This window comes from Dromaius novaehollandiae, chromosome 2 (genome assembly GCF_036370855.1).
Source record: "Dromaius novaehollandiae isolate bDroNov1 chromosome 2, bDroNov1.hap1, whole genome shotgun sequence".
NCBI classification, from domain to species: domain Eukaryota; kingdom Metazoa; phylum Chordata; class Aves; order Casuariiformes; family Dromaiidae; genus Dromaius; species Dromaius novaehollandiae.
The window spans coordinates 155,651,338-155,678,030 of record NC_088099.1 but is presented as its reverse complement, the minus strand read 5'-3'; the positions used below and the strand labels follow the sequence as shown (position 1 = coordinate 155,678,030).

Here is a 26,693-nt window from a genome sequence, read left to right as displayed (position 1 = left end):
GTTTGTTAAACATTCAGAATGAGATGACACTTTCTAAATCTCAAGAACTGCTCTTTGGGGGAAAAGAATGAGGGGATATTTATATTAGCTTATTTGATGCAGCTGCTTCCTTTAACACAGAAAGATGAATCAAAACTTGCTTAGAACAAATCCAGGTTACGAAGAAATTTGATACTGTGTCCTCCTGCTATTAAACTCAACAGTATACTTTGAGCGTGAGGGAAGATGGCATGGGACACAGCCACAAGGTGAGAATTTGTGCTGCATCTCCAGCAACACTGCTGCTGTCTTCAGTCTTTTTTGATTTAAAAATGAAGACTGCAGTGTTTTTCCTTTCTTCTTGTCAGTCTGTGTTGGATATGTCTTTGAATATGGCCCCTAATGAGTTAAGTTCAGACATACTTTGTTCATTTCAAGTAGACTTAGCTGCTGCCTTGTCAAACTGGCAGCATCCTTGGTAGCTGCAAGGAACTTTGACTAGTGAAAATGCTGGTACCAAGAGCTTTGCAAGCATGTAAGCAATCAGGGTGGATTTTATGGGTAATAGACTTAGGTACTAGGAGCTCTGATTCATGGTCTCTGGTAGATTTAGCAGCAAGTTAGATATGTTACTGTATGCACTGCAGAAGCAATACAGCTAAATGCTGCATTCTAAGGTGGCAGATTTCACAGCCAGAATGAGTCTTGGCAGCCTGCAGTAGTGTGTTGAAAGCTGCAGCAGTGAGTTGGGGTATTCTCATTTGTGGCCTTTGGAAAACGGGATCCTCCACCAAAACCTAAGATGACAGATACTCTTGCAATTGAAATAAATCTGATTGCAAGTCAGAACCAGAAAGTATGTTGTGGATCTCAGCCTTACAGGGAAGATATGACTGATGGCAGATAAGAGATGCGCTCTGCCAAAGAAGGGCTGTAGCTGTTTGCTTTCCGGCCCTAGTGCCCGTGTGGTCAGTGGAAACCCTCGTGGCTGTGGCACAGCAGAGTAAACAAGCACGTTCGGCTCTCGCGGTCCTGTGCAGGGGGGTTGCTGAGAAGAGCCGGGCCGTTCCTGGCGGATGGTCACCCCCGGACTCCTAGCGGAGGCAGGCGCCTGCGTTGCTGGCTGAGCCCTTCCTCTCCCGCCCCGCGGCCGGGCGAGCAGCTGTGCTGGAAAACCCCCTCCCTGCCCGGCATAGGCAGCTCCTCCAGCCGCGGGGTTACGGCCCCCCGCGGGGACGAGCGGACGCTGAGGACGGAGCCCGGCTGCCACCTCCTCCCACCGCCGCCATGACACCCCGGGGCGGGGGCGATGTGCGCATGCGCGAACCCTGTGTCCCGCGCTTCGCTGCGCGCTGTCTGCGCCGGAAGCCAGTAGCGCGCATGCGCACGCCCCTCCCCCTGGCCATTTATCCTCTTGGTTTATTTTTCTTTTTTATTATTTTCATTTTTTCACTTATGACCGCTCCCGAGAGGCAGCGTTCTGGAGATCCAGCCCGGCTGCAGAAGACTTTCCCCCTTTATAAAAGAGAGCAGCCTCCAAGGTGGATGTGACCTTTCACCCGGCGGGGTGAAAGGTTGCTAACAAAATGGCGGCCGCTGCAGCGGCGGGGAGCGTTGGCGGCGCGGGGCCCGGCGGGCGCGAAGCGGAGCAAGGAGCCTCGCTCGGGCTGTAGAGACCGCGCCGCGCCCGCGGGGCCGCCCTCGCTCGCCTGGCGGCCGCGCGCTCCATGCCGGCTGGCGGCCGCCCGCAGCCCCGCACCAGGACGAGCCGCGGCAGCCCCCGGCCCAGCCGCCGCGCGGAGCAGCTGCAGCGGCCGTAAGGCCGAGCCGCGGGCGGCTCCGCCGCGGCCCTCGCGCTCCCGGCCGCCTCCCCCGCCGGCCTGTGCCCCGCCGCCTATCCCTGGAGCAGGGGCCCCGCGGCCGGGCCCCGCTGCTCGCCTGAGGCGCTGTCTCTGGACCGATTGGTCTCCGTAGCTTCTCCGGAGAAGAAGCCAGCGGCGCCTCTGAACTGGTACCATCCCCCCGGTGGAGAGAGGGGTCGTGTGGCGCACTCACAAAAGGTTGCGTGGGAAGCCTCAATGCTGTTCGTGTTATAATTATGGTGCTTGTTCGAGCTGAAGATGCCTGACGGTTGGGAGTCACAGACCCGCTGGGGCGATGCGTGATCAGATACAGCGTGACACGGGGAAAAAGCTAAGGACCCATCAAGTGAGGACGATGTTGATGCCTGTCTGACGGTCAGCAGTGTGTGCTTAGTGCTGCTGTTCAGGATGAATAGGAAGAAAGGAGACAAAGGATTTGAGAGCCCAAGACCATATAAATTATAAGTATCCTTTTTTTTTTTTTTTTTTTTTCAAAATTGTTATACTTCAGACCAGTGTGCATTTGAAACAGACCACAGGCTGATCAGTAGTTATCCACCTGATAGAAGGCTGGAACTATAGTTTGCAGTGTAGCTTGTCCTCAGAAAATACATATTGTAGATACTGTATTGTGTAATCTCATGGCCAGTGAACTCTGTCAACCATGCAGCCTCTAAAAAAAAAGAAAAAAATGCATTTTGCTTTTCAAACCATAGAGAAATTTCCAAACAATATCAGCACTACAGATCATACATCGTATTTCATTCTTAACATTGGATAGAAGTATCAAGCCCTGGTTATTTGACATCAGGGATTTTTTTACATGTAAAAATGAGTTCAGATCACCCTGAACATCTGTGTCAAGCAACTTTGCTGAGTAAATTAGCATTTTTACACATTCATTATTTTGATTGTAACCGAGCTGTAATGCAGTTAGTTGTTGATTTCAGTGGCTATCTCTGTTTTTATGTTCATACCTCCATGATTTCTCTATAAATATGTAACACAGATGTATTTTAAAATAGAATTACTACTGTTAGCATATACATTTTAATATGTAGATAATCTGTCATTGGAAACTAGATGTCATCATTTTCTTGTAGAAATTTCTGTTCAGCTTACTGAAATGAAGCAGCATTTTTTTTTAATGCACAAGTGTATTAGTGTGTGCACGTAATGTGTGACATGGTGTAAAAGTTGAGTTATTATGAGGTTGGAACTTGACTTAGGATTGACAGTATTCTGAAGCATGGTGAAGATGCCACATACTACAGAAAGATATAGCTTTCATTTTTAAAAAGTTGAAATTATTTTATCTGCCATTTGTACAGAGTTTTATTTACCAAATGTTCAAGCACACGATTCAAAAATTAAGTATACATCTGAGCTGTTTAAAGTACCTACCTTCATTAATATTACCATTATTTTAAACAATAAATTCTTATGACATACTAATTGTAAAAGCACATGCTATACTATATATCCTTTTTCATGTATAGTACCTGCTTATGTAAACTATGTGTGAGAGTCAATTTACCAGGTAAATGTTCTGCATATCTCTGATTGCAAATACTACAGCTGCATGCCATTTATAATATTGCACATTCATAAAGTGTTAGACCTTGATTCTGTACTACTAGTAATATTATATTCTTCCATATTCTTAGGTGATGCTCAAAAACTATGTAGTTATCCTCTTGTATTATGAGTAATGTTCACACTGGTGTGATACTCTGAATTTATTGGAACTTTTCTGACCTTCTGTAACTTCTGTTCATTATTTGGTTTAGACCACTTATGTAAGAGACTTAGACCATCATGAATTCTCCCTATTATAAGTATATGCTATATGCAGTATGTCTTCTGCAATATTACCGTCTATATACTATCTATACTACTATACGAATATACCATATATATATATATACACACACATACTATATATACATCTCTCTCTTTTTCTTTTAACAGAGTTAAAATGTCATTTAAAATGTTGGTATTTGTCCAAATACCATGTCACTTAATTTAAATTATTTTTTCTTCCAGCACGACTCACCAGGTAGTTTGTATCAACAACATAAATTTTCAGAGAAAGTCTGTTGTAGTAAGTACTTTTTCAATAAAATATGAAAGTAGAAATAAAAAGTCTGGATTTTCTTCATGTTTTTAGAGGAAGCAGTTACACACAAGCAGATTATGTTCTTCAGCTTCTTTACATTACTTGCTTTCTAGTCAGCTGCCTCTCATACATCTGTCATTCCTTGAAAAGTATCAAATAAAACACCTCGTAATAGTGAACACTTTAACCTTTGTGAGGAAAGCCTTTCTTAGAAGATGGTCGTTGCATTTTAAGTATTACAAACAATTTGCAATTCAGAACTAACTCAACACACTGTCAGTTGACATTAGGAATAGGGTTACAGAATTTTGTAGCTTGTATGTGAGTTTACTTGGGCTTTGAAGAGACTTCACTGCTTTCAGGCTGGAAGTCTTTGGAGCTCTTTGCAAATTTAAGTATCTGCCTAAATGGATTCTGCTTAGGCTTTAAAAGTCATTGTCTCAAGCTCAATGCCAGAACCTAAAACACAGTGATAGAAGAGGATGCTGGTGACTTGAAATCTAGTCAATAGAGGCACATTCCAGAATATGCGTGGTTTTTTTTTTTCTTTTTTAACTCGACCATCTTGAAGTTGTTTTTTTTAATTTCACAGCTGGGGAAATTCACCTGCAAAATCTATTTTAGGCATCTAAAAGGGAAACACAATTCCCTTTTTAAGTGCAACATTGATATTTGCATTAATTTTCCCTATGATTTTCCTTTGGAGATGCACTAGTAAGAACTGATACTTTACATTGTATTTCTTTACTTTGTGAATTGATAAAGATTTTTAATAAAAGGTGTTGATTTGTGTTTTTGTAGGGTTATGTGGAATTGACAATATTTCCCACGGTTGCAAACCTGAATAGAATCAAATTGAACAGTAAACAGTGCCGAATTTACAGAGTAAGAGTCAACGATCTAGAAGCAGCTTTCATCTATAATGATCCAACGCTGGAGGTTTGTCACCATGAGTCAAAGCAGTAAGTGATATGTTTAAAACTCTGCAGATTTAGTGTCTTCTTTTGCTTTAACCATGGCTTATTTTATTTTGCTGCCAAGTTTTACCTGATGATTTCCTTATGGTAATGTCATTGTCAGTGGGAAACGCTTCACTGTAGGTATGGTGATTTGTTTCAGGGAAAGCATTTTCATTATAAATTACAGTATTTATTCTGTTTTCTTTTTTTTTAATTAAAATTTCTTTGTATTGTTTTGCAAGAGTATTAGAAGTTTTTAAAAGGAGTACTTTATGAAGGAAAAAAGTAGTGAATGCCAGTTGTGCTGTCAGTGCTTTAGGCAGTTGTCCTCCTCATACGTTTTTCGCATGGTAAGAGAGTATCTTTGGTTAAGATGTTTTATCTGTGATAGACTTAATGGATGAATTAAGATTTTTACACACACGATTTTATACTCTTGCAACCAAATTTTCTTTAAATGAATTATTGTGACAATAGCATTTGTTTGTTCTTGTACAGATCATTTTAGAGTAGTATTACTACGTTTGTGCAAAAGTTGCAGAAAAGAGGATGACCCTTTGATTTTGAGTGTTTTTTGGATTTTTTTTTTTTTAATTCCAGTTTGACAAAATTAGTATAAATTTGTGTAGATTAAGACTATTATGTTCTGATAGGTTTGTCCTGCAAAGCGATTTTTATGATTTATGATGCTAGGGTAGGTAGTTTTTGATCCTTCTGATCTTTAAACAGGAATATTCCTTTAAATAGGAATATTCAAGCACCATCAAAGTTCTTGAGAAAATTTGCGCCCATTTCTGAAAAGACTGTGAAAACATTTTTTCTGATTTTATTAGATATGTCCAGATAATCTTATATAATAGAATTTGCTTATTACTTCAAAACAAATAATAGGAATAAGGCAAATCATGTGACTATGACAGCTTAACCATTGGACTACTGAAATAAAATGCTTGTTACTGTCCTTCAGGTATTTGTTGTGTCTCCTTGGAAAGTGGTTGCTCTGAGAGATTTGTTAGCTGGAAGGATAGAGAGCGCTCAGTTATCTGCTTCAGTGGTGAAATTGCCGTAATTAACTTAAAAGTTTTTAAGTTTTGCTCTTCAGATAACACTGTCTCTGTTTGTGATGTATTGTGCTTGCCAAAAAGCAAAACTTAGCATATAGGTAAGAATAGAAAATACAGCCATCCTAGAGTTCCACTCAACTAGCTTGGCCTTCGACTTTGTTTGCAGCTATTAAAGTTTTTAGTTTCCTGTTTTATTAGTGCTTATGAGAAAAAAGAAAAACAAGCTGATAAATCTTTCTAATGAAGATCGGTAAGATAATGCTGTGAAACTATATCATTTTGTGGAGAAAGTCATTTTCTTCATTTAACATCCTAGTGATATAGTGGAGCACCATCTTTTTTTTTTTTTTTTCCTTTTTCCTTGTCATCCTGTTCAATATCAATGAATAGAATTTGAAGACAATGAATGCAAAGTGAAGTACTGTTTCCTCCAGGGTGAGAGCAGCCTGTGGAATTTACTGCTGCAGGTTTTCAGATTGCTATTAGAACTTAATTAAAAGTCCTTGTATTTCATAACTGTTGTGTTATTCATAGCTGTGAAGGACAGAGGTCACCAAATATTCTTCACAAAAAACTAGCATGCATCTCTTCCTTTATCTCAGAAGTCAAAGACTTACATGTGTTCCAGAGTATCACAGGAGCTGCTTGTTTTTTCCATTTAAATATCAGGCCGTAAGTGGATACTGATTATGATGGTAATTTTGATTAAATACCGTATCTGTGCTCTTATGACAGAATTACAAACAGAAATTCTAGATATCTAAAACCTCTAAAATTAGTACTTCCAAAGGAAGTTCATCAGTGAGTTGCCTCTGCCCTTCTTTACAAAGTTTTGTATAAAAATACCCTCTTGCTTTTGATAATGTTTTTCATTGTTAGTGTTGATTTCTAAAAGAATGCATAAAGTATGTAGAAAAATTATTAATGTTTAATAGACTCTTTCTTTCTTTTACTGTCAAAGATGGTACATTTTAAAATTCTCTTGCTCCCTTAATTAGCAACAAGAATGGAAGAATCTCTATCTAAAGCTACTGTAATTATTTCTTTGGGAAGACTTGTTGCAGCCTCTCTGGCTTGTGAGATTATATTCCCTGCTATAATTGTAGAATCCTCTAGGAAGTAAGGAGTCTAGAATATAAATGATGTTGGTTACTGTTTAAGGCTTGTAAATGTAGGATAAAGCTGTGTTTTCAGTAGCTGTGCTTTATAAATATCCTTTCCAGGATATGAACAATATTAGACTGAGCATTTTGTTACAAAGCTTTAAAGGATGAGGTATGCTTCCTAAATGAATGGGGTGAGGGGAACAGTCTTTGATTGTGGCTCTTGACTTGTGAGTCAGGAATATCATTCTGAAAGATAGGAAAATCATCACCAAAAAATGAAAAGAGAGTGAAGTGAAGGGGTTAAATGTACCTTGTTTATGTTGTAAACATTCTGATGTGCAAGCAAGCATAAGAAAGTTAAAGGAGGGTGAGAAAATCAAGACTAAAGGAACCTTTATCTAGGAAATTTAAGCAAAGCCAGCAGGAATCATTTCCCAATGGTAAAGTTTCTACTGCTATTTGGGTGAGAATTTTGTCAGATCAGTTCTGTGTTCTGAGTGTCACATTGAGGATGTTTTCAGGTCAGGTGATAGTTGTGCATTTTATCGTCTCATATGTGGTCTCTGTCCTTTCACATTTTTCGTGTTACAGAAGATGAAACAAACTCATATAAATATATATATTAAATATATATTAAAAATATATATATATTAATTATTCTGTACTTTCATAGAACTATACTTTCATTCTCTGTACTTTCATGTACAATTCATAGAGTTTTACCATGTGTACACAAGGTGGCAGAGAATCCCACTTAGCTCATACATTTAAGGAATGTTTTGAAATCTGGCAAAGACTGCTTGCAACCTGGAAACAGTGTTGGAGCATGTCTGTTTGGGTCTTAGAGTTGTTGTAGAGTGTTGCAGCCACCTCCCTCTTCCTCTTGTCCCCTTTCAAAATTCCTTGCAAAACGTTGCTTTCTCAAATCTGTCAATATAAGGAGAGTAGGACTTTTTTTTCTGTATTACACAGTTTGTATTCAGATTACTGAGGTAACTACATATATTCCAGCTCCTTTTCAAGTTAAAATGGACAAAGAAGGTCTCTCTGTTCTCTTAATCCTGTTAGGATTTTTCCTTAAGCTTGTAAGTTGTTGAACAGGCACAGCAAAAGTTTGGAGTTGTAACACAATGGTGTTGAAGGAGACATAGCTTCAAGGGGGGGATTCCTGTTTTGATCTGTGATGAGTGAAGTTCAAGATTATTCTGCTGTTGCCTGGAAATTTACTTTGTACGTTTGTTTTGAATCCTGTTTTTACATCTTTGTGATAACTATGGTGCACAGTTGACAAGCTTATTATTATTTCTCTGTAAAGAAAGATACATTTTTCTAAAGTTAGCTAACATGCACAAATGCTTTCCTGTGCATACTCTTTTCGGTGTAATATTAACTTGGCAGCGTAAACCTGTTCATTCACTAATTCAGCAGAGGTTTTTGTTGTTGTCTTTCTTTTTTTTAATTTGAAGTCTGTAATTTTAAAATATTAAACAAGATGTTTTGATATCCTCCAACTTGACTGCTGCTGTAGTTATGAATAGCAATAAGCTGTGGAAGAGATTGATGAGATAGGGTGTATCTTGCAATATACTTTCTTCTGAGGTGTCAGTGATCAATCCTTCAACCTGTGCATACCAGAGAAATGATATAGGAAAGTTACTGCTAGGCTGAGCTGTGTCTTGTTTTGCTGCAGTAAATAACCTGTGTTTCCATTGTTAAGGTATTTATGAAATTGTAAATGCATAATACACTTTTTTAATTAAAAAAAAATAACAAAGATGTGAACTACTTGGAAAAAAAGAGATGGCAAAACCCTTATCCTTTGGTAAGGAGGAAAATGAGATGTTTTCTGTGCAAGACTCAAACCTGTGGTTTATTAATATATTGAATTAGACTCCAAAAACAAGTGTGAATTATAATCCATTACATTTACTCTTCTACTTAGCTTCCTGCCTACATGTGCATCAAGGAACTATTTTGCCAAGTTGATGTTAAATACTGTAAGAAAAAAGGCTGTATAGACTACATGCGGGCTGCATAACAGTTAAGTAGCAGTGCTGCAGGTAGTATTGAGAGATGCTATAGCAATTTGACATGGAGATGTTTGTAAGCAAAGGGTAACTTAAAAAAAAGAAAAAAGATCTCTGCAGGATGAAACATACTTCCAGTCAGTCAGCAGCACTCATCTGGGCTGTAGTGATCAGTGTTTTGGGGTGAATTCTGATAATAAAATGTGTCTCTACCAGGGGAAGAAAAAAGAATGTGTATTGCTCTTTCATTGTTAATCTACACTTAGTATTAAAAAAAGTTGGCTTTATTTCTTGAGCTGCAACTTTTGGCTTGTGCTATGTTTTTGTTAAAAGAGCCATATCCAGTTTATTGAGAATAGTGTAACTGCGAAAAGATTACTGTCTGGTACTAAGCCTCTAATGTAGTCTTTTTATACTGAATAACCCATTTGAATTGGACTGCTTTACAATAAATGAAATACCAGAATAGACTGTTTCCCTTAAAATATTAAGCCCAGCAGAATCTATCTTTCTTGCTGTAAAATCATAACCTTTTCCTGTCTGTGAACTGTTGATGTTTAAAGCGTAACCACAAGCTCACCGTAATCCACAAACGAGCAAATTCTTACTGGTGTTTTGGAAAGGGATCCCCTACCAGTAATTGTGAATTCCCAGATCATGTGTACATTAAAATGAAAAACCTTCGGACTTTACAGCCAAAACAGAAGTCTTATTGTTTTCTATTGGTGATTTCTTTGATTACTGCAGTATTTTTCAGTCATGCAGTCATTTTTTAAGACTGTTTTTAAAATGGTATTTATTTGCCTTCCTAGTATGCCATTTCAAGGCAGCTTAAACCAACATCAATTCGGGCAGTTGTGTTCCCTTTGACACTCTCCCTTGCATCCATACTAGCACTCCTCTGACCCTTCAGTAAGTCAGATTAAGAGCTAAACTACCTGAAAGCCAGGTCTGCCAAGGAAAGACTTTTTCTTCTGCCATTTACAGCTTTCAGCTGCATCGCTGTAGGTTCAGATGAACAGTAGTCTGCTGATGAAGGAATATCTGGCTGACACTAGGGGATAGTACAACAGCTCCGATTTAGGTTGGTTTGAATTGTCCTGGAATTGTACACTAAGTTACTCCAGTGTACAGTTGATAAGCTCATTCTCTGTAGCACAACATGCTTTTAAAACTTTTTGGTATCATACCTTATCTTTAGGTGCACTGAAGCTATGAAAAAGGACAAAGTGATCATGTATTAAAACCTGGAATTTTTGAGTTTCTATACCCATATGCTCCAATCTGCTATTAATGTTCCATTTTCAGAAGCTTCCAAGCAAAGTAGACGGGTTTACTGCTCCTGACATTCCCAGTCTTGGTAGTGGTGCCAGAGAATGTGCACGCTATTATTGCCAAAGATCAAGAACTGCATGAAAATGTTCTCAATATATTTCAGTGTTTTAGTTAAGTCTCAGATGAGGAAGGCTAGGAGTATAAGCATTGAGTTTGACATACCTAGACTTTTAGGATGATCCTGGCATGGTTAATTACATTTTATCCTTTCAAGTAAGGTACTGTAATTTGAGTTGAATGCTGTTTTCTCTGTGGGTGGTGAATAGTGAATGGTTAGAAGAAGGAGTAAAATTCTGAAATGAGGTCATGTCTGCTTTGGGTGGACTTTAGATTCCATGGCCCTCCGAGGAAGAAAGGAGCCCACAGCCAAAAGGCAGTGTACTCCACGGTGGTGCAGTACGCTGCAGATGGCTTTATGCTTTATTGCAGCTGTTCCTCCACAGCGGTTGGATTCACCAGTGACACAGTTAAATGATGTGGGTAGTTCTGGAAAAAATGGCGATGAATAATTCAAAACACTTTCTCTTCAGGGGCAGAATTGTGCAAGCTTTTGAAGAACTACATGTGTTAGAGGACTGGAATTGAGAAAAGTGTTGTGTCCATGTTTTACAAGATTTAAAAATCCTTTTGAAAGAGTGCAAAAGGTATAAAGATGCAAAGGCAAGGATATTTTCAAACTTGACTGGTCAATCCTCCGGTATCCGAATGCAGTCAGAAGAGCTCTTTCGATCTAAAGTTAAGAAGTTACTATCCTGCTGATAACTCCTGTAACTGCAGACACATTTGTGTTCTTGTTCCTTTCAGGAAAAAAAGCTAAGAATAAATCATAACTGAAGAAGTGGTTTTACTTTGTAATGAAATGTGTAGTCAATAACACCTAATATTTAATAACTTGAACAGCTCAAACCTGATTACAAGAATCCATGTATGCATCGTAAATAAAAGGAATGCATAGAAATGAGAGTAATGTTTTTTTAGTTTGTTTCTAGGTACTACAAATATTTTTATATTTTTGTTGTTTTGTGGATTAAAGTGAAAACTCTAGCATCTAGAATTTCATATAACATATAAAAGAGCATAAAATAAAATTAGCCCTATCTATCAAGCAAAGAGGGGGAAAAATCTCAATGCTTGGTCGAACATTTATCATGAAACTCAGTATAGAAGTCATATAACTTTAAAATTGCTTTTTGTAGTTCAGCATATACTTTAAGAATTAAATGGGTATTTCTGACAGGAGGAATCTCAACTATTTTTCCAATGCCTACGCTGCTGCAGTCAGTGCTGTGGACCCAGATGCTGGAAATGGAGAGCTCTGCATTAAGGTTCCCTCGGAGTTGTGGAAACATGTTGATGGTAAAGTAAAGAGACCATACTGAAAGCTTAATTTAAGGTGACACACAGTTAGCTGGGAGTTTGCGTAGGAAGATAGTAATCTTAAATAGATATAAATAGCATTACATTATTTTATAAATACAATTGAAATGGTGGTTACTGTTTTCTTTTTCCTCACCCATATCTCTTCAGCTAAAGTCTGAAAAATTACCTTCACGCTTCTTGGTAATATGGAGAAGTGGCTGTAGAAACGGTCTCTCAGCATTCTTTAAAAACAAGCTGTTTGGTGGTCAGGATTCCAAAAGTGTACATGAGGATGCAAGTGTAATGGGATATGTTGGGTGTTAAGTTATAACTGCTTGAAGCTACTTGCAATATACATGAGCCAATAGTGGAAAGAATTGACAAAGATATGTCTATTTACCTGTTGTTTAAAAAGATATATTATTTGAAGGAGGGTCACTTTATGAACTGGAATACAAAGTCCTGGAACAAATAACTGTTTTAATAAGTTGCTTTCCATAGTTGATTATTTTCTTATCTGATTTTGTTAGTTTCTTATATTAGTTGTTTTACGTGATTTTATCAGTTTCTCCTTTTGATTTGTGAGATCTGTGGTAAAAGGGAGGGGAAAAAAAACTGTATTGTGAGACTGACTCATGCAATGTTGTCAGATACATCTTGATGGGAAAGAATTTTTTTGTTACTTTTTTTTAATTTTTAAGTTCCTGTTATGTTACTTCCGTCAGTAGAAGGAATAATATTCAAACAGGTACAATTTTTCTTTTCAAAGTTTGAATGCCAAAATATGGTGAGACTTTGCCTAAATTTTACATTATGTTTGAATTTCTTTTCTTGCCAGTCTATTCAGAAGTGAGATTTCTGTGAAACTAAACCCAAAGCAAAGACATTTCAGTTACAGGAAAAGCTTTAGCTATAATAAGAGGTTTTAAGAAACTGCAAATGGCAATAAAATGTCTTAAGAATGTTCATGTTACATGCGTGTTTTTATTTGATAAAAACTGCAATTGGAGTTGCATTTCATCTTCCAACTCCCCAATCATAAAGAATCTTTATGCAGTTGTTGTACTCTAACAATGATCTCCCTTTGTATAAAATTATTTCAGCATGCTATAAAAAAGATTTTTATAAATTCATATCCTTTAATTTAAGCTTAAGAGGTCTCAGTTCTGTAAGTTCAGGTTCAGCTGTGCTTTGTAAGTGAATGTGGAGGTCTGTGAGAATGAAGGGAATGTATAGTCTTGGTAGACCAAGAGTTCAAAATTGAATGATTCTTCTGAAATAACTTTTGCATAAGTTATATATTTACTCTAGTTTCTATCTTACCACTGCAGAGTTAAAAGTCCTAAAGGTGCATATAAATTTTTCTCTGGACCAGCCAAAAGGAGGACTTCATTTTGTGGTACCCAATATGGAAGGCAGCATGGCAGAAAGAGGGGCTCATGTCTTTTCATGTGGTTATCAAAATTCTACAAGGTAAGAAAAATGTCTTTGCAAGTTATACAGTGTAAACATTTTCTATTTAATCTCCAAGTATAGGAAATACAAGTAATTTCTCTGAATTTTCATATAGTTTCTTGTAAGGCTGAGAATTCCTTAACCTAATTTGTGCTTTAAAGGGACTAACCAGTAGCATGAAGTAGCATCTAATGCAGCAATTAGGATTTCTAGTCTTTTTGGCTTAGCAGGAGATAGTGGCAAAGAAACTTTGAGTGCTGGAAGGCTATGTGAGATTGGTGTATAGTAGGCGCCAGAATGTCAACATACAAAATATTTAAGAATACAGTTTGGAATTTGAGAGAAATATCATCTGTAAAAAGAGAAATAATAATCATTAACCATTTCTCCCCCAATCTTAACTTCCCTAGGTTTTGGTTTCCTTGTGTTGATTCATATTCTGAGTTGTGTACCTGGAAACTTGAGTATACTGTAGATGCTGCAATGGTGGCCGTTTCAAACGGAGATTTGGTGGAAACTGTATATACCCACGATATGAGAAAGAAGACTTTCCATTACATGCTGACTATTCCAACTGCAGCTTCTAATATCTCACTGGCCATAGGACCTTTTGAGATCCTTGTTGATCCATATATGCATGAGGTAATAATCTTCACAGAGATCTCCTTTCTTTTTTGTAAAGAATTTGTAACTATTTTTATGTTGCTACCTATAGTGAGGTCCAATATATATTGATCAAAAATAGATATGTCTAGGTATGGCCTGTATTAGTACAGTTATGATAAAACTTCTCCAGTAATGCCTGTATTTAAAGTTCTTTATCTGGAAAGTAAAGCCTTTGAATGAGCAATAATTCTAAATTCTTTAGATGAGCAATAGTTCTATTTATGCCTGAATTTGTGGGGCTAATTTATTTGTAGTTGATAGTGTGTTTCTCAAAATAGCTTTAAAGCCATCCCATTAGTTGTGGTAGCTAAAAAGCATTGCCGCACAGTTCAGTAGTATTCCGAACTAAGCTGGACATAGCATTATCATTCTTAACAGATTGTTGTCTTAGCCTGTTGTGGTGAAGTCTACCAACTTACATTTTTATGTGTATTTTCAAGCTGTGTAAGGATGGACTAGGTAGGCAGTTTAAATTACTTGCTCATCATGAAGGTTGGCCTGTGTACTCCCCTTTGGAAAGAGTGACAGGAAAATGCTGGGAAATGCTGATGCTATGCTTTATCTGATCCAAGGACAAACAGCAGGTTTTAGTTCTCGGTGATGGTGTTATGTTACCTTTTGCTGGTGGGTTGTACTCACTAGTGAAAGGTAATAGCAGTTAAAAAAAAATCCATTGATAAGATCTAAAAAACCCAAACTGATAAATTGCTACAGAGTTTTACAGGCTTGAGGGTGTAAAGCGATCATTCTAAACATGGTGCCTGTGTCACTGCTGAAGTAAGTGGCGTTATGCCTGGGTCGTTCTGACCTATTGTTGGTTGCCTCCTTGCTTTGTAAGAAAAACAGTAGTATCAGAGGTGGCTCGTAGTCTCAGCTATATCAAATCCTTTTCTGAACAGTAGCACGGTTGGACTGATTTGCACTTATCTAATTCATTATTGCCTAAAAGAAAAATAATACTCTAAAAGACACTGATTTGCAAAATCAAAGTAAAATGTCACGTGCTTCGAAATGGTAGACATCAGTAGGTAGACGTCGTCATTGTGCATTGTCTGCTAAAAAATTATTTTCCTGTTGCTGCTCTCACAGTTAAGATTGGCGTCTTGGTGTGCTTTTCTTCCATGGTAATCGTTATCACAGCTTAAGAATGCTGTTTTCTGTTAAATTTCTGTGGCAGCACTATTTGTTTTTTTTATGTTGTTATGTAATAAACTTGATATTTATGGGTTTAAATATTTTCATCAGTCTCATACCAAGTTTTTGCTTTGTTTTTAGGTGACTCACTTTTGCTTACCCCAGCTTCTCCCATTGCTCAAACATACCACATCATACCTTCATGAGGTATTTGAATTTTATGAGGAGATTCTTACCTGTCGCTATCCGTACTCCTGTTTCAAGACTGTTTTCATAGATGAAGCATATGTTGAAGTAGCTGCTTATGCATCCATGAGTATTTTTAGGTTAGTATTTGAGAAAATTATACCTTCTAAAAATTTGGGTTTAGAAGCACTGGATCCAAGAAGATTGAGATATTCCTGAAGCTTGTATTACTTTTATAGCCTGAGTTTTAGACTTCCTGCTTTGAAAAAAGTGGCTTTTGTTGACAGTATAGGCTTTTTTTAAAAAAAAAAATCCAATTTTATCTGTTACAAAAATGTTGGATTTGTATCTTTAATAAAAAATTGCCAGAGGTTTTCTTCCTGAATTAGAGATGCCATGCATGAAATATTTAAGATCAGCTTAAGTACAGAAGTTTGATTATGTTTTGTTTTTCTTAAGCTGGGAGAGAGGGTACCATGAGTCCCAAACAGTTTCACCAGTTAAAACTACTACTTTGGCTCTATACAAAGAATTATGTATCTGTGATAATGGCAGGAGATCTGCCTGTATTATTATTATTAAAAAAGATGTTAATATTTCTTTGGAAAACCAGTGGAGGATTTATTTTATTTCTTTTACTTTTTAAAACAATGTATTTCAATTTTTTGTAGATTATGCTCACATTATGTTGTTTTCTTTTCATGGGATCTAGCACAAATCTCCTGCACAGCGCGATGATTATAGATGAAACTCCACTGACAAGGAGGTGTTTAGCACAGGCCTTGGCCCAACAATTTTTTGGATGTTTTATATCCAGAATGTCTTGGTAAGTATGTTACTGTTGTACTGTCTAGAAAATGCTAAAAGTTTAGGAAACTGAAATTTTAATTTGCGTGTGGTGTTTTACGTGGGGAATAAGTGAAACAATAACTCTAGAAGAAATAAAGAAAAGAAAAGCAGAAGAAGAATAATAAAATCAGCACAATGGATGAAAATTGAGGAGAATGCCTTTCTGCTTGAAAGGGCAATATGAGATACAAAGGTTCCAGAGACACTTACGGTTGAACATGACTTGTCTCTGAAATCATTGCTTCTGAATGTTGTATTAAGCTTTGGCATCTGGAAATGAGAGAGGGAGGAGACTCTTTCCTATCATCAGTAAATTTCTGTCAGATAGTTTGGATAAAGTAGTGCAACCTGCATAGGTAATATTTATTGAGTGGCAGGACTAATAAATTAAGGAGAAGTTCAGGAGAAGGGGAGTGGAGGAGTTAGTGCTAAGTGGCTAAATTGGTTTGGGTAGTAAGCTCCCTATAACTCCTTCCCTGAGAATATCTTCTGCATCATTTTCTCGCAGTTTTGATCGGTGTTAATTTTAAAGCCTTTTGCCTATGCTTTATGTTTCAGCTACAAGGGGCCTATTACTTGTTTCATGGTACGGTGTATGCCCCAGAGAATCCTTGGCTTAAAAAACAAACCAACCTGTTTTTAAACTGAGATTTGTACTAGTATAATTTATCTCTGCTCGAAACTGCTCTGATAGGTATAACTAGTGCATTTCCAGGGTGAAGACTCTTTCTCCCTCGTAATGATTCCCTCTTGTGGTGCTCTTTTACTCGTATCATCATGCCCTGTTTGCCACTCTAACACTTAGAGTTCTAACTAGTGCTCACCTTGGAGTTTTTCCTCTGTATTTTTCTCTCTTAGAGCACAGCTCTCAAAACAGGCATTTAAATATCACTGTCCACCAAATTGTGAGCTAGGCAGGGAAAGAAGAAGAGAAGGCAGGGAGGAATCAGAAAAATACTTGTGCCTATGAAACAAATGGGTGCTGTGCAGAGACTAACTTTTGTGTGGTGTAGATGTTCTGTTCAATGTATTTTAGTCCTGTTTTTTATGAGATATATGAAAGTAGGATGATCACCCTGAAAGCTCTCGGCTTCTTTCTGTAAATTACTTTGAAAGTTATTTTGTACTACACCTTTTTCGTCTATTCAAATCTCCATCACATTGAAATGGGTATCAAGTAATTAAGACTATAGATTAGCAGTTATTTTAACTTTCGTGTCCATTTTCACTGTTTTATTGTTAGTTTCAGCTAAAGTAGTTTGGTTTTATATTTTAATCTGGGCTTTTGTGGTAGAAGTTCAGTTTTCGTTGGCTCTTCAGTTTCATTGGTCCCTTCTAGGAGCCAAGTTACATAAACTGGTTCACAGCTCATCAGACTTCTATTGACTTAGAGAAGTTACATAACCTGCCGAAACTTGTGGCTATTTTGAGCTGGTCGAAAATACCATCCCTTACGAAATACCTGCTGAAGTGGTGTAATTCATGCTTCTTTCTTATTATAGGTCAGATGAATGGGTGCTAAAGGGAATCTCGGGTTATATTTATGGCCTTTGGATGAAGAAAACTTTTGGTGTTAATGAATATCGCCACTGGATTAAACAGGTAATATAATAAAGTAGCATTTTTCTATATATTTCAGACATTTTGCATCAAAGAAGACAATATAAGAACAGAAGATAATACAGTTCTGCATTGCAATCTAAAGAGATGCTGAGTAGAAACAAAACTTAGCTAAAATATGTATACTACTTGCTACAAGGAAAAAATACCAAACATATTAACCAAAATATGTTTCTGCGACTGCCTTGTGAATAATAATTTTCACTGTCTCCCTATGCAGTTATTTCTCCTCTTTTTGTTTGGGTTTTTACACAAAAATGTGTTAGTGAGTCAAGAGAGACATTCTTCGTTGCCCAGATATTTCTCTGCCTGCTTACTTCAAGGTTTCTTGTACCTTCTTTTGAAATAAAAAGTATTATGGATGGTTTTGGAGATGGGAATGACAACTGGATGGAATTATTTGGCCTGAAGATTTTGATGTTCTTGCTGGAAGCTAATGGATTTTTGTATTTCCATTAGTAAATTATTTTTTCATTTCCATTAAGAATAATCTCTTTTTGAAAAGAATGTTCTGCCTGTACCATAGTTTTCCAAATGTAATGCTAGGAAGCAGGCACTGAGTAGCGGTAACAGCAGTGAGTCTTTGTCCTTTGCTAGTGGCATTCATTTATAGAAAGAGATGTATCTTCTTCCTATCCTTCTGGTTATGTTCCCTTACCCTCCCCCTTCCCACAACTAGAATCCTAGCCCCATGGCTTCACTTATATCCCTCATCCGTACAGGGACCCTATACCCTTATCTGCCTAAGGCACACTCAGTTCGTCAGTCCTGTGCTGTCCTTGCTAAAGGTGTGGGTGCTGCAAAGAACAGTAGAACAGGATGAAGAACTGTCTGGGAACCCACTCCTGTGTGCAACAGCAAGTCACTTCTGAGTGTTAGTTGCTCATGTCCTTTCCTAAGAGTTATTTAAGGGCTTTCCCAAAGGACTGAGAGGTGCTGCTGTCATAGCCTCCAGTTCTTCAGGTAACATCCTTTCTACTTTAAATATAGTATCAATACATCAAAGCATGTCATCTGATATGTCAATACGTATTAAAATATGTCAATGTTTGGAAACTTCTTGTCTAACATTGGGTTGCAGATGGGCACCAATTCATTCTGCCTATGCTCAACCTGACTTGATTTGATCCAGCAGCCATGTTGACTGTTGGATGATGATGAGTCCATGCAAACATCCTGCCTTGAAGTGCACTTGTTAACATGGGCACAGCACCACACAAGTTCAGACACAAGTTCCAGTTCAGAGTAGGCTTCTTTCTGGCTTAGACATTCACCTTGACCCATGCCTATCTGCTGCAATCTACTGTGTGGATACCCCCAGTATTGTTTTCTACTGCAAGGAAATGGTGAATACCTTTATTTTTATTGCTCAGAGACAACTTATTCTGTGAACGGTGATATTTAGATATATTGGAGTTGAATTTAACTGCTAATTTTTACTGTCTTGTTATTGTGTGCTGTGCTGAGGAACATCCCTGATTTTAAAATACTGTCTGTGTTTATAAACATATTTCATTAGGAGGTGTGGCTTGAACAATAAGGTCAAGAGCTTTCCTGTGTTTTTTAAATAATCCCTTTGCTTTTCAAAATTATGCTTACTTATGTATGTTGTACTTTTTAGGAGTTAGATCAAATAGTGGCATATGAACTGAAGACTGGTGGAGTTTTACTGCATCCAATATTCGGAGGAGGAAAAGAGAAAGACAAGTATGTTTGTTTAAGCCGCAAGTCATTACAGGGCATGTTTTTATGGGGCCATTAATATATGCCTTGGGTGTGTTGTGCGGCGCAAGGCCAAACACAGAAGAACTTCAGCTGCCCAAGGCATATATTACTAGTCTCATAAAGTACATCTTGAGTATACTGTATCACTGTTGTTTTATTTTTCTCTCACTTTAAACCTTGAAGGGAATTAAGTATGATGAATGTTTTTAATACTGTTATGAAACTACTTATTAGTAAGCGGATAAGAGAGAAGATGGAGCCAGAATTTTGACTTAAGCCATTTCTAGAGTGGTTAGTAACTTTTAGGCTTTTTCAGGTATCATCATTTTTCCTTTTCTTTGCTCTTTTTGTTTCCACTGTCAGTTAGCACCTTGCAATCTCAAACTGAAATTATGCCATATCAATTAGGGGGGAAAAAATAGTACTAGACCAGTCTTCTGTGGAGCACCCCTTGGTAAATGTGAACTGGCTGAGTAGTGCTAGCTTGAAAAATTTCCCCTTGCCCCTTTCGTGATACTCCTGTACTGCCCACTCCATAGTGCTAGCCACTGGAGATGGGAGAGTATTTCTCTAAGCCAGATTTGTAATATGATCCAGGTTTCAGTGATAACATCTGTAGGGTTCCCCCCCACCACCCTTGGTTAAATTAATCTGGGTTATGACACAGCCTCACAGGCAGTTGCCCTGTCGCATCTAGGGTCAGGACAGAACTTTGAGGTTGGGAACGTGCAGGTGAAGTGGGAAGATACGTGAACTTCTGAAGTTCTTATTGCTGCAGAAGTCCCCGCGTGATGAAAATATAACCTCAGTTACCTGCAGCTTGCTTTTGAGGGTGTGCAAATCCAGAGTTTTGTCCATTTAAAATCAAATGCCCTGGTCTTAGAATTGAATCAAGTATACAAATAACCAGTTTAAAATTTGAATAACGATCTCTTTTTGAGTGATGAAAAAAGAAGGAAGAGTCTTGTAAAATCAGGGCTCAGATGTACTGGCCAGTTTCCCAGCCGGGTGAATGCTCACCAACTACAGAGTTTTCTGGATGTTGACAATCCTAGATTCAGCTCGTGTGTTTGCGTGCCAGGCCATTACTCAGTTTTACCTGTCTGCTTATGATAGATTTAGATTTAGTTCACTGTCCTGTTCTTGCAAGTAGTGATGCAGTACCTAGATGGTCTTGTTGCAAATACTTCTGAAAACAAGTCACAGCTAGTAGCAATAATTTTAGGTATCCTGTTGTTGATGATGTCTGTTTAAACAAAATTTAGGGTGCCGAGTTAGGTCTTGGCAGGCTTTTTAACTGGCAGCAATACAATTTGGCAGCATGTTCTCCTGTACAGAGAAACTAAATTCAGATTAATAGGATTAGTGGAAACTAGAGAAAAAGGGCACATTTTAAAAAAAGCAATTCACTAGAAAAAAAGTCACTTCTTAAGTGTTAATTTTAGCGTTGTGTTCAATAGTTTTATTGTAGTTATTCTAGATTTGGACGCAGTTGACAGAATCCTGTTCTTGTGCTGCTAAATGTATGTATCGCCAGTGTGTGACGCATCACTATTAGATATTCCATTTTTCTACATCTATTTCACTACGGCACTCTTCATTATATTTTGGACTTGTTAATCATAGCATCACTTAGAAATAAATTACAACTTGCTATTTTTTGTAGGTTGCAAAATTCCCTTGTATGTAAATTATTTATGCATTTCTGACTTTGGGAAATGATGCATATTTAGGGAGGATATTTTTATAATGAGAGTGGCTAGCCCATTTTTCTCCAATGTATTTTTTGTGTTTCTTTGTTATAGTGGTTATGATATGGTTTCCTGCCAGGCATATTTGCATTACAGCACTCTCAATTCGTAATAGCGTGAAGAAAGTTAAGTTAATTATTAATCTATTTTTTAAACTAAATTAGAATTAGGATTTGGAAAGAAATATATCTGTGTACATTTCTTTAGGTTTTTAAAGTAAAAGAAGCATATTGACAGGTTTACCTTAAATGTCTGGAATGCGTTCAAGAGCATGAATATTATAGACTTTCTTGGAAGAGGTAGTTGTTTTTTCAGTTTCACAAAGTTTGTAGGACCTTATTGCTAATTTTGGATCTGATTTGATGAAACTTCAATACGAGTTTTAAAAGTCTAATGATTGAAGAAAAATATAATCAGAAGAAATGTGTCAGTACTGAATGAACTACAGACCATACCTCTTAAATGCAAACAAACTGGTCTTAGTATTGGTTTGTGGTTAAATCGTATGACTAGTACCAAAATCAATCAACACTTAGTAAAATTAAGAAGTCCAAGAATGTGGGTCCTGGCTTGGTTGTGATTTCCAAGAAAAGAATTTTACCAAAGTCAATCAAGTGTATCATTTGAAGCTGGATAAACAGTTTCATACTGAAACCAAATTATTATATAATGTCTGAGCCACAACCTCAGGTTCCTTCTTACATTTAAATTCTTTCATGGTTACTAATTCTTCCATACCCTGGAACATAGAAGTATTATCCAAAATAACAGGATAATTTGATAAGGAGAAGTTTAACAACCGCCTACCTGCTCGAAACAGCAAGTAGTAATCCCAACTACCTTCTGATTCATATACTCAATACACCTAAAAAGTGTAGCGCTTCCTTAAATTTAGAGATACTTTTCTTCTTGTATCTTTATATGTTTAAATAGACATGCATGAGTGAAATTAAGGACATTTCCCGCTAAATAAAAAGGTGGAAAAAATACTAAAAGGTTGCCGCTACTTTGGTCCATGCCATCTTCTGAAATCTTAGAGTTGCAGGCAGGGAGCCAGGTGCTGGTCCTCTGCTGGCAGAATGCTTCTTGCTGGCATACGTCTTCTTAAGTGCATGAAAAGGTTGATCAAAAGTTAAAATGGTCTGTTCAGTAGGTCATTGAAAGTTCTGGCAGATCCGTCTTTTCCTGAGACAGCTGGCACTGAAAGGTCAGGGTTAATGGTCTTGCCTTTGATTGCTAGAGTTCACAAATTATTTTCTGTCTTGCACTGTTGTCTTCTAAAGCCTTTGGTCAAATATGGTGCCAGGTCCATCTTCAAGTCATTTAATTAAGTTATCTATAAGCAAGAATCACCTGGGGAAAAATTTCAAACAGAAATTTTAAGTATTTGGCATTTTCTGTGTCAAAATAGATAACTTGTGATTCTCCACCAACCAGCATAAAACAAATACAGATTTCTCCCTCTTAAGAAGTAGACAATGTGGGTCCAGTTTCTTGAGGTTTTGTTACTTGTTCATGGAAAACTCAATTGCCTTATAAAAATAACTGAGAGAAAAAAGGTAGAACAACAAAATACAGTTGCCACAGTCTTCATTCATTAGTGAAATAAACTCAGACTTGCAAATGTAATTATCTCAAAAAAATTCTCAAATCATTGAGAAGCAGGCAAAAGGTCTTATTTCTCTCAAGTACAGTATTACAGTTACTTTTCTACAGTTAGAGAGCTTGTGTTCTGAAATGTAAAACTTGATGGAGAAAATTAATTTTAAAGCTTATGAGAATTAGGCCTTTTAGCATTTTTTTGTTTGTTTTACAGCCACTAACGCTGTCCAGAAATCAGGTCTGCTGTTAAAAATTTTCAGGGTTTTCACCATTTGTTTGTCTTCTGATATCAGATGAAATTAAACCATTTTAAATATTTTGCTTATGGATGCAAAGGGTATGTCTGCATGGACATCCTAGAGAGTTGTGAATGAGAACAGATATAGTTCAAATTATGGAAACAGTGTGGCTGCTGTAACATGATGCTCCGCACAGTCTTCCTTGGCATGATAGCTGGTTTAGAAGACATCAATCTGCCAAAGTACTGAAAGCATAAAGTTGCTAACTAAAACAAAAACCAAGCAATTTCTTTGGCTCATCACATGAAAGTCTGCCATGACCCATATAACACTTATTTTTCTTTAACTGCAACAATTATTTATTTAAATATAAAATATTCAATATGCACAATTACTTTTAAACAGATGTGGAGCAGGGAGAATGTCAATTCATGCATAACTTTGGGACTTGAGTGGTAGATTCTTTGCCCAGTTTTTTCCTGCTACCACTGTATTATCTGTCACTAATATCTCTACAGATCTTACTGTATGCAGTGTATGTATATCCATGTGACTTTTTCATAGAAGTGTGCAAGCGTTATAAGCCTGTTAGAGCTTTAAGGTGGTAGAAGCAATATGAATTGTGGTGCACTTTCAGCTTGTTTGCTAAAAGTTATTTTAGTTTTCATGCCATAAAATTCAAAATAGAGTTTTGTTTTTTATTTTCCAGCCCTGCATCGCATTTACATTTTTCTATCAAACACCCCCATACACTGTCGTGGGAATATTACACTATGTTCCAGTGTAAAGCGCATCTTGTTATGAGACTGATTGAGAACAGGATCAGCATGGAGTTCATGTTACAGGTAAATATATAAATGCTCATGTGGAATATAGACAACTTTTTGTCTTAAATTGCAATTTCTATTTATAAAATGAAATTTAAGAAAAATAAGTCACCATAGGGTTCCGTTTGTGTTTCCAGTTTCAGCAGGATAGAATGAACATAAAATGTAGGTCATTTGTGTTAGAAGAAGGTTAGCTATTATATTCTCATACATAACTAGTAATATATCTTATATATTGCATATTCTCTTTGATATTAAGGAATTTCATTGCCTTTACTTACCATGACTGTTTTTTTAATACTGATGATCTGTTCCAGCTCAGACTTATTTACTGACCCATAACTAGTGTTCCTGTGGGCTAGCATAATAAAATTTATAATGAAAGTAATTAGAATCCAGCTTCTGTTCTCTCCACTCTGTAAAAACGTCAGTGCTAGCAGGAGCATAGATCATTGTATTAGAAAAAAAGCCATTGAATAGAAGATTGTCATTTTATTCTGAATTGTTAAACTGAAACTGAAATGTTTTGTACCTAAAATGCAGCAAATTCAGTGATTTGTTTTATTACGGGTTGCTTTTGAGAGCTCGTAGTCTTCTAATGGACTGCGAGTAAGAGCATGGTAAGGTTGTACGTGAAGTGCTGGGAATAGGTTATAAAAAAGATGCATATGCAACTCCTAGAAAGTTGGTTATTTGAGAAAGTATGCTCAGGTAAAGAGAATGGATTAAAAACACACTCCTTCACCTCTGTATTACCATTTGGCAATGAAAAGCCACCAGTGCTTGCAGTGACTAAGTTCATAAATTGCATGGCTGTGAATTGTGCCTTAGATGTGCTTTAGAGCTAGATACCAAAATGTGTTTCTATATTCAAGTCTGTATTCAACTCGTTTGTTAAGAAGCTACGTGTTAAGTTGTGCCTGTAGCAGTGATGAGAAAACATTTTACCTTATTTTCATTACCCATTAGACATTTCTCATGCTAGGAGGCTGGGGTTATTGCTTTTGTTTCAGTTTCAGTGTTTTTTTTTTTCCTCAGTATCATGGATGGTTTGCATTAAGTGCAGATGCATTCCTATCTGCAAATCACAATTCTGCTATTTTAAAAGACAATTTTTTCTGAAGCCAGGTATTAAAGATTGAGTTTACTTGCCTTTTGGTTGCAGTTCAGCTGCAGTTAAACAGAAAAGCTTATTTTGTATATTGAAGTTCTTAGGGAAAGTAATGAAAGTAACTTTTTATCGTTTTAGGTTTTCAACAAGTTGTTGAGTCTGGCCAGCACTGCTTCGTCTCAGAAGTTCCAGTCTCACATGTGGAGTCAGATGTTGGTTTCCACATCTGGGTTTTTGAAATCTATCTCAAATGTCTCTGGCAAAGACATCCAACCTTTAATAAAGCAGTGGGTGTATCCTTTTTATTCTTGGTCTGGATTGTTAATATGGAGAATGAATTTGTTTTCTTTTAATTGGCACTATTGAAGGAATGTGAAGAAAGATATGAAATACCTTTGCTTTAAACAGTTAAGTACATTGTTCTTTGAATCAGAAATAGATATGAGTCACAGATTCGCACTCCTTTCATAGTCATTTAGAGTATACTAGCTTTTTGGGTGTTCTTTGCTAGAAGGGGTTGCTGTGTTTTTAAGTTTAACTTTGAAAGAAACACAAGAACTCTGGTGGAATTTAAGGCCAAATTATACTAAAGGGATCCAGAGGACACTGCCTGTAGAAATATGCTGAAGTCTGACATGGAAAATGCTATAGTCTAGTGCATTTTCAGATGTGATTTCCAGTAAATCACCATGAAATAAGTAATGTAAGATCACTGATTGATAGTTTAAAGTACACTAACATTTAATATATTGCTTGGTAGCATGTATTAGTATTAAAATTTCAGGTAAAATAAACCTGTGTGTAGATTCTTCAAATTTCAGTGATATTAATCCCAAAACAGGAATTTCTTTTTTTTAGAGTGATAGGAGGCTAAGTTTGAACTTGCTTCATTTTACAGGGCTTTGCTTACATATTACATTTACATTTAATTGTTAGTTTTAATTAACATGGCTGCAGGTGAAGTCGTACATGACTGCAGCAAAACCGTATCTTACTGTTCTAACAAAAAATGGAAGTAGATAGTTGTATTCAGGGCTTATTTATTTGAAATTACTTTTGCCATAAATAATATTCATACTTCTCAGTATCTAAACTAAAAAACACTCTAAAATTAATATTTATAAATAATGTGAGATGTTAGTATTATAATTGGCTCAAAGTATTCATAAAGTATAAATACCCATTAGGTCTTTCATATATCGCACTGTTCATTCTAATTTCCATACTTAGCAGTGCCAAGCACTTGGAAAGTATTGGCGTTTTATCTGTACATGAGCACTCTATTGAAATACCTTATGGCAAAATCAGGGACTTTTACAAAGGCAGCCACTGTGAACAGAACCAGTCTATGCAAGGTATCTTGCCAAAAGCCAGTATTTTGGGAGAAAAGTCACATGAGTATGTCTGTTTGAGTCTGGCGACTCTTCCATTAAATGTCAGACGTAAAAAAAACAGGCTTTCTTTCCTTGCTTTTGTCGTATGGTGTGAGACTTTTTGGGAGCGTGTACTAGACTAAAAGACCTCATTCTAATGTTTGAGTTTTACTATAAATAAAATGCAGTAATGGCTGTCACACAAATAATGATGAACCTATTCACAGGAATGGTTGACTTGAAGTGGTTTTTGCCTGCGATAAAATGCTGAGTGAGATCATTACTCATTTTCAGTCCTACTGTATACCTAGGAACACACACAGTGACCCAATTTGAAAAACTGAA

General features: G+C 37.0%; 1 protein-coding gene across 3 annotated transcripts in view; it reads left to right on the top strand.

Annotated features, from left to right (window-relative positions):
• The first annotated feature begins 1,403 nt into the window (after nt 1-1,403).
• The window catches only part of TAF2 (TATA-box binding protein associated factor 2), a 59,577-nt gene continuing 34,287 nt past the window's right edge, over nt 1,404-26,693 (top strand). Inside the window, exons 1-12 of one of the 3 annotated variants that reach the window (XM_026110084.2) lie at nt 1,404-2,302; nt 3,891-3,945; nt 4,762-4,922; nt 11,689-11,807; nt 13,142-13,283; nt 13,676-13,907; nt 15,207-15,391; nt 15,964-16,077; nt 17,603-17,702; nt 19,342-19,427; nt 23,747-23,882; nt 25,114-25,268. In XM_026110084.2, the coding sequence (XP_025965869.1) occupies nt 2,250-2,302; nt 3,891-3,945; nt 4,762-4,922; nt 11,689-11,807; nt 13,142-13,283; nt 13,676-13,907; nt 15,207-15,391; nt 15,964-16,077; nt 17,603-17,702; nt 19,342-19,427; nt 23,747-23,882; nt 25,114-25,268 (1,538 nt within the window). In that variant the 5' untranslated portion in view covers nt 1,404-2,249. Of the gene's footprint in view, nt 2,303-3,890; nt 3,946-4,761; nt 4,923-10,981; nt 11,096-11,688; nt 11,808-13,141; nt 13,284-13,675; nt 13,908-15,206; nt 15,392-15,963; nt 16,078-17,602; nt 17,703-19,341; nt 19,428-23,746; nt 23,883-25,113; nt 25,269-26,693 lie in introns of those variants that run through there. The other 2 variants (XM_026110087.2, XM_064507830.1) reach the window with 2 other exon arrangements.